General features: G+C 39.3%; 1 protein-coding gene across 2 annotated transcripts in view; it reads right to left on the reverse strand.

Moving 5' to 3' along the window:
• Positions 1 to 12,238, reverse strand: part of LOC145344021 (glucoside xylosyltransferase 1-like) — a 62,851-nt gene that overhangs the window by 40,418 nt on the left and 10,195 nt on the right. The window contains exon 2 of one of the 2 annotated variants that reach the window (XM_080190729.1): positions 6,258 to 6,350. The exons of the other annotated variant lie outside the window; for it this stretch is intronic. Within the exon in view, the coding sequence (XP_080046855.1) occupies positions 6,258 to 6,350 (93 nt within the window). The remainder of the gene's footprint in view (positions 1 to 6,257; positions 6,351 to 12,238) is intronic. 2 annotated transcript variants of the gene reach the window in all.

Below are 12,238 nucleotides of genomic sequence, written 5' to 3' on the forward strand. Positions count from 1 at the left end.
AAATTTAACTTCACGGTTTAAGGACTTCATTAGTTAATAATCAGCTGCTCGGAATAAGAAAGCAGCCAATTTTAATAAAGGAGCCACATGCTGCCCATCTGGTTTTTAAGTGAGGCCCACAAGACATTTTGTTGACCGTTGCCCACATGTTCTGCGTAGTTTTTTTTACTACAGGTATGACTGAAGTGATCCACACATAAAGCAAGGGCAACTGAGATGCATACGGATTGCACACAACATTGACTGTGAGGGGGCCTGAGCGCTCTCTGTTTCCAAAGTGCAAACGTTTCTTTTGTTTTTAACCATTTGAAGTTGATGCTAGTTCTATTAATATATAAATGATTCAGCAGTTTCTTTAACTCATTATGAAATATTCAGCATGTATTTAATGTACTTGATCTTATTCATGGGGTCATGCTAAGTGAACAAGCCTGATTTCAACTGGCAGCCCATGGAGATGCAGGAAGGCCACTCATACGGCCCACTCACTTGCCTAGGTTGCTTATCACTGATATGAATCAATTGTATTTAGGATTAAGTCATGACTACAACACAAACTGAATGCAAGAGATGCAGTGATCTAATTGTTGTACTGTCATGTTTTTCAATGCAAACCATTGATCACTTTTGACAAGACATCCCAAATTAAAATTTCTACAGCACACTGTAATATGACCACTGAAATAACATTTTTTTTCCCATAACACTCTTTCGTCCGTTTTACAACACAACAATGAGATTGGCAGTCTTTAAAATGGTACTAACTGAAATTTGTTAAAAATTACTATATGAACATCATCTTGCGCTAAACAACAAACTAACATTGGAAGTATTAAACTGTAATTTAAAGTCTGCATGCTAAATAGTAAATATCAAAGACAAATATTTTGATCAACAGAATGCTAATTTCTGTCCATTTAAGCACATTGTCAAAAGCAGAAAATTGCCCAGGTATTTCCTGTCCTCAAAAAGCAGACAGATTTAAGCTGATTAATTACCACCTAATCAGTCTACTTTCAATCAGTAGCAAAGTTACTGAAGGTACTGTTAACAGTACCATCAATTTGTTCACCATTGCCTCATCACAACCCTTGGACCAAACATAAAGAACCGAATTCCTGAGCAGTGGTGAGTAGAAGTAAGTGACTGGAGCTCACCATCAGCTTTACAAGATGCGATTGTTTACGACACTTTTTTGTCACACAAAAAAATTATCAATGGGCAAGCACAGTGCTGCCTCAGTGCCAGGGACACATGTACAATTCCACGTTCAATTCTGGCCTCTGGTGACTGTCTGTGTGGAATTTGCGCATTCACCCTGTACCTGCTTCCTCCTGGTGCTCCAGTTTTTTCCCACAATCCAATGGTGTGAATGGTAGGTGTACTGGCCATGCTAAATTGCCCCTTAGGGTCCCAAGATGTGTAGGTTAGATGGAATAGCCATGGAAAATGCGTGGGGTTACAGGGATAGGGTGGGGGGAAAGGGCCTGGGTAAGATACTCTGTCAGAGTCAGTGCAGACTCAAAATGGGCCAAATGGCCTCTTCAGCACTGATTCTAATTGTAACTTGGTTGACTTGCCTATTTCGTGAAATATACAGCTCAAATTGCTACATTAGAAACAGATTCATACAGCATATCAAAAATCTATGGATCATGCTCAAATTTAAGAACAAACATAGAAAAACTACAGCACAGACAGGCCCTTTGGCCCACAAGTTGCGCCGAACATATCTCTATCTACTAGGCTTACCTATAACCCTCAATCCTAATAAGTCCCACGTACTCATCCAGAAGTCTCTTAAAAGACCCTATCAAATCCGCCTCCACCACCACTGCCAGCAGCTGATTCCACGCACCCACCACCCTCTGAGTGAAAAACTTACCCCTGACTAAATTTGTATTAGGAAGCTTTCTACTTTACAAAATAAAAATATGGGTACAGATGTTCATGATGAAATCCACTGGACTTTGGAAGTTCGTACAGATTCTTACCTTATTTGTGAAGTAACCATCTGCAAAAGGGTGTAAAACTAAAGTAGACAACTACCAATATCAACCATAGATAAATAATTAGTAAAATAGCAATGAACGTAGCTTCAAGATTCACCTGATCAAGCTCTCACATTTTGGAGAAATTGGTGGCAGATGTCAACTAAAAATCATGGTGCATCAAACTTTCCAAAAATAGATCAATAAAGTTCCCTATAAAAGACTATTGAAAATGCTATAGAAGTTGAAAACAGAGGGGGAATTCAAAAGGAAAATCTAAAAAGAGATAGGAAATTGACTGAAGCAAAGGAAGAGGTGGATATTTGACTCAAGACACAGAAGGGAAGTATCAATGAAAGGAATGCCCAGAGACAATCATACTGTGGCACCTGTCTCTACTTGTATTCAGAAGCTCAATGCAAATTTCTTACATTGGCTGAACTGAACTAAGGCAGGACAGCTGAGTTAGAAAAAGCAACTGGGACCAACGACTTACATTAACATTCTTTTTCATATTCTTCCTCTGTCTGGAGACACGAAGGAAGACAAATGGAGCACATGCTTACTTCTGTTTTAACATTGAGGTGTTGCTTAACTTAGAGACAAAGTCAGCCAGAAGTGCTGACTTGGGACCTAATGCAAGTTAGGATACAGGTAAGAGAATTCTGGATTACCTCAAGTCTGTGGAGGGCAGAACAAAAGCAGTTGTAATATATCATTTTTTTTGAAGCTGTGTCAGTTATAGTTATAGCCACAACTACCAGATACTGACTTTGTAAGGAAAAAATTGAAACATATTTGTATGATGATAGGTGTTGAACTAGAAAAATATAGAATTGAAAGAGATAATAGACTCAGGATCACAGAACTGTTACAACACAAGCCATTTATCCTGTTGTGTCTGCATGACTCCCTGCCATCTCCCCATAGCCCTCTTCACATATTAATCTTATTCCCTCTTTTAATTAAATCAATTAAATCTGTGTCCACAATATCAGGCAGTGCATTCCAGATCCCAATCACTCACTGTGCAAAGCTTCTCGTGTCTTCATTGCTTCTTTTGCCAAACACCTTAAATCTCTGATATCTTGTTCTTGATCCTTCCACCCATGGGAGCAGATTCACGTTCACGATTTTCAATATCTCTATCAAATCTCTTCTCTCAAGAAAACAGTCCCAATATCTCCAATCTATGTAACTGAACTTTCTCACCATGGAACCCATCTTATGAATCTTTTCTGAATTTTCTTTAACGCTTTCATAGGACAGAGAAGCAGGAGTATGAGCCTATTGAGCCTGCTCTCCCATTTATATAGGTTGTGGCTGATCATCTAGCTCAATGTCATTTTACCCCATATCCCTTGATGTCATTAGTATCCAATGCTTCCATAGCCTCTGAGGTAGGGAATTCCAAAGATTCACCATGGTCTGAATGAAGAAATTCCTCCTCATCTCAAGTCTCAAATGGTCTATCCCTTATTTGAAACTGTGTCCCCTTATTCTAGGTTCACCAGTCAGGGAAAACATCTTATCTGCATCTACCATCATTCCCAGTAAGAATTTTTTAAGTTTCAATGAGATCATCTCTCCTCTTCTAAATTCCAGACACTACAGGCCCAGTTTCCTTGCAAGATAATCCTGCCATTCCACTATAATGCATCTCCCATGTTCTTGCCCATTCACTTAGACTGCCCAAATTTCCTTGAAGCCCCCCCTTCCATCCTCGTCACAACTTACATTCCCACCTAGTTTTAGGTTATCATCAAACTTGGAAATATTACATTTGGCTCTCACATCCAAATCATTTATATAGATTGTGTTCAGCTGTGGCCCCAGCACTCATCCTTGCAATAATAATAAATAATAAATTATAATTTATTAATCCCAACTAATAACACAATCTGCCATCCTGAGAATAACCATTTTCTACTGTTTTCTGTTAACCAATTCTCAGTCACTTCCAGTATGTTACCCACAATCCCATGTGTTCTAATTTTGTTTACTAGCTTCCTGTGTGAGACATTATCAAAAGTCTTTCAAAAATCCAAATCCCACACCCACTGGTTCTCCTTTATCAATGCTACAAGTAACACCCTGAAAAGTTCAATAGATATATTTGTCAAATATAATTCCCTTTCATAAATCCATGTTGAATCTGTCCAACCATTATCTTCCACGTGACTAAAAGAATCTATTATAAAAGATGGGATTTACCGGATCTAGATTGAACTTAATTATAAAAGACCGTGGGGTTTTGATTGAGTTGGCCTGGAAAGGATGTTTCCCCTTGTGGGAGAATCTGGAATTGTTTAAAAATAAGGGGTTGCCAACTTGGGATAGAGATATGGGGAATTTATTTTTCTCTCAGCGGGTTGTGAATCTTTGGAAGTCACTTCCTAAAAAGGCTGTGGAAGCAGAGTCTTTGATTTTTTTAAAAAAAACAGGCAGAGTTAGATATATTCTTGATAAGCAAGAGGGTGAAAGTTTACAATCAGATCAGCCATGATTTTATTGAATGGCAGAGCAGGCTTGAAAGGCCAAGTTTTCTTAATTAGTTTTAGTCTGCTCCTAATTTGTACGTTTGTACATCTATAGTTCTCTATTTTCTCAGGCTTTCCCTTTTTAAATAGTAAGAGTACATTTGTTATTTTCCAGTCTGCATGAACCACCAATGCACCCATCATCTCCATAGTCACCACTTTCAAAGATGGTGCTGAAAGATGTACCATCGGGATGTAGCTCTTCAGGTCCGTGGAATTTATCAATCTTCATATCTTTCCTGAAGTGTGGCACACAGAAACGGACATAATACCACTGTTGAGGCCGAAACAGCGTTCTATGGAAATTTAGCACAACTTCCTTGCTTTTGTATTCTTTGTCCTTTTAATAAAGCTGAGGATGTTGCATGCTTTATTCACCACGCTTTCAACCTATTCTTCCATCTTCAATGACTTATGTACATATACACCCAGATATCTCTGCTCCAGCACCCCGTTTAGAATAGTTTCCTTTATTTTACTTTGTTTCTCCAAGTTCTAACTACTAAATTGAATCACTTCACATTTCATTGCATTAATTTAATCTACCACTTGTCCACTCACGCCACCAACGTATTGAAGTTTCACATTATCCTCTTCATATTCACAATGCTTCCAAGGTTCACATCATCCACTAATTTTAAAATTGTCCATGTACACCAAAGTCTAGATCATTAATATATAATCAGGAAGAGCAACGTCCTAACACAGATGCCTGGGAAAATCCACTACAAATCTTCCTCCAGACTGGAAAAAATTCATAAATTGCTACTCATCATTTTTTGCCATTCAGCCAATTTCATCTACAAGTTGCTACTGTCCCTTTTATTCCGTGAGTTATAATTTTGCTCACAGATCTGTTGTACAGCACTCTAAATGCCTTTTGGAAGTCCATATACACCATATCAAATGTATTATCCTCATTAACTGTCTCTGATACCTCAAAAAAAACTCTAGCAAGTTAGTTAAACACAATTTGCCCATAACAAATCCATGTCAGCTTTCCTTAATTAATTCACTTTTTCCAAAGTGACTATTAATAATTTTGTCCCAACTTATTGTTTCTGAACATTTTCTACCACCAAAGTTGAACTGATTGGCCTGCAGGTGCTAAACTTAGCTTTACAACCTTTTTTTGAATAAGGGTGAAATACTTACAATTCTCCAGTCCTCTGGCTCCAGCCTATCCAACCCCCCAGGACCCTTGGGGCCCCTCCCTCTGCAGCCTGACAGAGGGACAAATGGCTACTGGACCTGGACACTGGGGTCCAGCATGCCAGGTCCACATTGGTGCTGGTAATAACCAAAGCTCATCCAGTGCAGTTCCCCCCGTGAAAAGGCAGATGAATGGTGGAAGGCCACTGAAAGGGCTGTCCTGCCTGCTAATTGTATGACATTTAACAGGTTTACATAATAGTTGGGTTGCTGTTCAGTTAGGGCCAGCGGGGCAAGTTGTGTCAATCCCGATTGCCTTTACGTCATTAAGAACCTCAGTTTTTGGCTGATGCTCCATTCGGCAGGGCATCAGGATCCCCACGGGCTGTCTGACAGGGTCAGTGAATCCCTGTATGCATGTGTATAAGATACACCATTGTGTATCAAAACAAACAACTTGTAACTATTTTTGCTCATTTTCCAAATACAAGTTTTACCCGCCCCATAACACTAATCCTTGAAAACCAGAATATAAATTACACTATTCTGTATACATATTACAAAGCAAGCCTACCTAAATGCAGATTCCCAAAAGCAGTTCACTGCACAAACACCAGTGGGCAGCATCCAATATGGATTCCAGAAAGATACAGATACATCCTTACACCTGATTGAATAAAAAGAAAGTAGGCCATTTATGAAAAATAACTTAATTTTTCACAAAGCAATGTGCAAAATAATAAAATTACCAAACATTAAGGAAAGCATATAAAGCGTGACTGCATTCAGTTTATGTATTATGTAGGCTAGTCAAAAATAATCTAAATTACATACAATAATAGATTATGAAGTTTAAACAATTGAAATGACCAGGCTAATATAGTAGAGAATTTCAAGGAAGTATAATCAGAGAATTTACATTTTTCCAAAGTTCTTCACTGAATATTTGCAGTTCATGCTAATTGCATAACTTTTTAATTGTTCACAAGCTGTATTTTACCTTTAAACAATGGATTACTTAAAAGTATAAAACATGCTTTGAACCTTTCCTGAAGGTACCAGGTGCTGTCTTGGAGACCTCATTTTTATAAAAAAAGTGATGAATTCAATTCAAAGTTGATGTGACTGAAAATAGAGCATGTTGCAGGCTTGCAACACAAGACAACAAGCAGGCTTTGTGCACCATGTCTAACCCCGGGATTTTTAAAAGAAAACTATTTAAAGAAACATATATGCAGGCACCACATCAAATTGACATAACTGACCACACACTTCTCATTGGTTGGTACAGGCCACAGCTTGGATACTTATCAGAACGAAAGGTGAAAATTAGGAGCCTCAGAACTTCCATGCTTGGATAGAAAAATATGAAATTTGGTATCAACGGAGGAGAGAAGAGAAAGTTACCAGGCCGCCTGAAAAATGCATTTGTGGATGTTTGCGGAATTGTACTCAGCAATCGTCTTGGAGAAATGGAAGAAAGAAATTTCAAATGCTATTTAACATTATGGTTTTATAATCAAGACAAAGCTAAAATTCAGTGGTAACAATGCAAATCACTGCTGTTGCACCTTCAACTTTTAAGTTAATTTGACCTTGCAAAATTTTACTCACAGCTACGAAAAGTTTAGAAAAACTAGAGGGGATGTAGTATTCATAGCAACTTCAGCAAATTAGATGGCCATTTGTCTATTGCATTTGTATTGATGCCAGCTCCATAACTAAATTATCTACCTTATCCCAAATCCCTGCTCCTCCCCCAAAAAAAGATGCTCTGACATAGTTCTTTAAAAAGTTTACCTAACTCAATTTAACTACTCCAATGGCTGCTTTTAGAAATATAGTCTCTATTCTAACAATTACATCGAAGTGTATCCTAATCTCATTTATATAACATATGCTCCGTTGTTACTAATGCACCAGCAAGAAGTAACATTTGGTTATTTACCCACTCAAACAGTCCTCAATGAAAACTTTGTATCATTCTTCACAATGAAAAAGGATGATGCAAATGTAGACCTCAGTGTGGAGGACTGTGAAATATTAGAAGAAATTAATATAAAAGAGAAGGCACCAGCAGGTTTGGCAGTCTTAAAAGTGGATAAATCTGCAGCCCCGGATTAAATGATGAGGTGGGCAAGGGAGGAAATATCAGGGGCACTGGCAGTCATTTTCAAATTCTCTCTGGCCACGAGTGTCAGAGGGCTGGCGACCTGTAAACTCTGTCTCATTATTAAAAAAGGGAGGTAGGTATAGATCCGGAAATTATAGGCCAGTCAGTCTAATTACAGTGCTGGGAAAGTTACTAGAACAAATTCTGAGGGTCAGGATATATCTGCATTTGGAGAAACATGAATTAAATCGGTAATAGTCAACACAGACTTGTTTAGGAATTCTATGATTTTTCTCTACAGTGCAGAAAGAGGCCATTCGGGCAACCAAGTTTGCACTGATTCTTCGAAAGAGCATCTTGCCCAGGGCCCTATCCCCATGTGCCCAAAGTGGCATATTGGATTCAAAATTGACTCAGAGGCAGGAAGCAGAGGGGGATGGGATAGGGATGGCTGATTAGTAGATGCACTAATTTCTAAGTTGAGTTGAGTGACAGGCAGCCTGCTCCAAAGTCACTGCTACTGCTACATTTGAACTACCCACCAAAACAAAAGAACAGATTTTCATTCCATTTGTGTGCCCCTTATGCACATCCTCTGCTACACGTATCATCACTTCCCCCACCATTTATATAGATGATCTGGAGGAGGGAACCGAATGTATGGTGTCAAAATTTGCTGATGACACCAAGATTGGTGGAACGGCAAATTGCGTGGAGGGTGTGGAGAGTCTGCAGAAGGATCTAGATAGGCTGGGCGAATGGGCCAGGAACTGGCAAATGGAAGTTAATGTTGGCAAGTGCGAGGTGGTCCACTTTGGTAGGAAGAATGGTAGGAAGGATTATTACTTACGTGGCGAAAAACTGCAGCAGGCGACGGTGCAGAGGGACCTCGGGGTCCTTGTGCATGAGTCACAAAAACCCAGCCTGCAGGTGCAGCAGGTGGTCAGGAAGGCTAATGGGATGCTGGCCTTCATAGCGAGGGGGATTGTTTATAAAAGTAGGGAGGTCTTGCTGCGGCTGTATAGGGCATTGGTGAGGCCGCAGCTGGAGTACTGTGTGCAGTTTTGGTCGCCACACTTACGCAAGGATATTTTGGCCTTGGAGGGAGTGCAGAGGAGGTTTACTAGGCTGATACCGGAGTTAAGGGACTTGAGATATGAGGAGAGGCTGAATAAACTAGGCTTGTACTCGTTAGAGTTTAGAAGAATGAGGGGAGATCTCATTGAGACATATAAGATGATGAATGGGATGGATAGGATAGAGGTGGAGAGACTCTTCCTGCTCAGAAAGGATAGTAGGACTAGGGGGCACAGCCTCAAGATAAAGGGGGGGCGGTTTAGAACGGAGTTGAGGAGGAACTTCTTCACTCAAAGGGTGGTGAATCTCTGGAATTCTCTGCCCGTTGAAGTGGTGGAGGCTGTCTCGCTAAATATTTTAAAGACGCGGGTTGATGGGCTTTTGATAAGCGAGGGGATTAAGGGTTATGGGGAGAGGGCGGGAATGTGGAACTGAGCCATGACAGATCAGCCATGATCTTATTGAATGGCGGGGCAGGCTCGAACGGCTAGATGGCCTACTCCTGCTCCTATTTCTTATGTTCAAATCTCTGCCTCTTCCCTCTACCCCATGCTCTCCACTCAGTGCACAAGTAAAGAGGCACACAAGAAACATAAACAAGAATTAACAAAGGAGAGAAAGAGCAAAACAGCAAGTGACTGAGAAAGAACCAGTAGTGAAGATAGTGAGACAGACAGGGATGAATATGGAGACACACACTCTTTCACTTTAGTCATGTTGGTATGTGAAAACTTGAGCAAACAAAAGCAATTTATGAGCACCAATACCATCAATCAGACACTGAGCACTCACTGGTTGAAACATAAAGGACTCCAAATGGAGTAATATCCTTGATTCAGTATTAGGTATATCAAAATGCATATTAATTCTACTGGTCAAAATTTTATCTGTACTGAGGTGTTGGAATTTTAAATATGAATCCTAACCTACCACAAAAACCCTGGTTTGTTTTTTGGTGAGGTGGGGTGGGGGTGTTTTGATGTTTATTCACAATGTAGTATTATATCTCAATTACAATTACAAAATAAATGGTTTGGCTCCAATTTGCAGTACTGGAAAATAACATCCAAAAGCAACATTCTGGGTGCATTTCCAAACATCAACCAGAGAATCTTGCCAGCATGAATAAACCATGCAGCTGTCATGGGGGGAAAAAACTGAAACCCGTAATGACCAAATAGACTTAGCTGTCAAATGGGTTTTAAACACAAATGTTGTTGTTAACAGCATTAACAAGTGCTGTGACTCCTTGCCCTTCCATTTTTAAAAAAATGCACAAAAATTTAAAATTCAGGGGGCGCAATATCTGGCCTCCCTTCGGGTGTTTTTCATCGGCAGCATGCCATTTTCAGGCAGCGGGATCCTCTAGTCCCACTGCTGTCAATGGTAATCCCCACTGAAGCTGCCCCCGCCGTTGGAAAACTGACAACAGTGTGTCAATGGTGAGATCAAAGAATCCTGCCAGCTTGAACAACCAGAGAATTCTGGCCAAAATGTTTGCTATGTACCTCAAGATTTAAAGTCAATTTTAATTAAAAAAAAGCTCAGCAACAGGAAGTGCTCCATTAAACCACTTCAGTTACTGAAAATGTGGAGCAAGAAACAGGTTGTAACCATAACTTTTAAGCACTTTTTTCTCCCTTTTGCTGAAACCACATGATCATAGACAGGACACTTTAAATTAGCAAAGTAAAATTGCAAAAGCAGACAGACAGTCACCACCACAAGTTGTGTTACTGATCACAGTATTTGAATACATTTTCTTTCTACAATGAGTTAAGCGTAAGCTGCTTTATTCACTGCAAACAATATTGCTAACGGGTCAAATTTCCACCCAACAATTTTAGAGAGTTCTATGAGGTGACGTCTGCATTTTCAGCATGTCAAGAATAAATAAATATGATCAATATTGCATCAATAATTACTATTTACTGTATATATGTAATGTTCCTGTTAATTAAGCACCTTGGGGCATTTTACTGTGTTGAAGGCACTATATGAATGCAGACTGGCACTGATGATGATTAAAAGTGACCTCACAATAAATCACTTTAGCCTCAGTCAGTTCAGGCATGGCAAAGGAGGAAACTTGATTCCAGAAGTTAAAGTACACTCATTTCATGATTGTGTCTTGACAGTCAATTAGGATGTTATCTTATTCTAGCATCCAGACAAGGTGTTGACAGTAGTTTACAATCCATTTGATGCCTTGTTTACTGTTAATATTTGACTCTAAAAACAAAGCTTTCTTGATGCCGTTTTATGCAAGCAAAGATTTCCTCTGAAAACTTCAACTGTGACATCTGCCAGCAGCATTAACCTTTCACATGACTGACAGACAACTGTTGGAGTTTAGAAACCAAATTCACATTGCCCTTCAACAGGCTTTTGGTTTTCACTTGAAAGTAAGCACCTTCTTCTGAATCAATAGATACTTTTGGGCCGGATTTTAATATACACAAAATACATTCACTTACATACGGTTAAAAATCGGTTAGGCCTTAATCCAATGTAGAAAACAATGGTTAAATCAGACTTTGTGTATTGCCCACTTTCCTGTCCTGGTGGCAAAAGCACTTTGTAATGCTAATTTTATACTTGTATTTATTTAAGCTCCAGTTACTATATAAAATGTTCACTATTTGACACACTATGGAAATTCTGCTTTTGTCAACTTTGCTAACCTCTCTGTTGTGTGATTTTACACCATAAGATTGATGCTTCTCACAGACCACATGGTTGTGCCAGGAGGATACACATTGTGCTAATGAGCTAACTGATTCAGTATAAATCAATATACAAGTTCATAACTCATGGCACTCACCATATTTCAAAAGGAACACAAGTGCGCTATGAATGTATACTCCTGTAAGGATGTCACTAAGTTATTCAACTGCAGTGACACCTTTCATACAAAGTAATTATCTGACTCACACGTACTGAAACAGTCCTAATACATAGCTTTTTTTTATTTCCCAGGATAACAGAGTACAGCTGGAAATACTAATTTCACAAAATTTCACTTTGCTGGTGTCTTTGTGCACAGAACATCCCACCAAGTTTCAGACGTCACAGAGCACAGTAAAATCCCATGGTGCCTTGCAACAAGCTTGCTGACATGCCAGTGCTTTCCTGCCTGCCACGGTTGGGTCAAACATTTATTGACCAACGAGACTGGGGACAACAGGGGAGGATTTGAGAACTGTTAGATCTTTTGCTTCATTATAGCATCAACAGTCATTTATTTTGCTTTCCCCAAATTACTAATTTAAAATAATTCCCAGCAAGGTGTCTAAAGACAACTTTACCTGATTTTGCTTCTCAAGGCATTGATTTCACAACTTTTTTTTTGCATAATGTGAGCA

This window comes from Carcharhinus amblyrhynchos, chromosome 6 (genome assembly GCF_965287045.1).
Source record: "Carcharhinus amblyrhynchos chromosome 6, sCarAmb.v2.hapA, whole genome shotgun sequence".
NCBI classification, from domain to species: domain Eukaryota; kingdom Metazoa; phylum Chordata; class Chondrichthyes; order Carcharhiniformes; family Carcharhinidae; genus Carcharhinus; species Carcharhinus amblyrhynchos.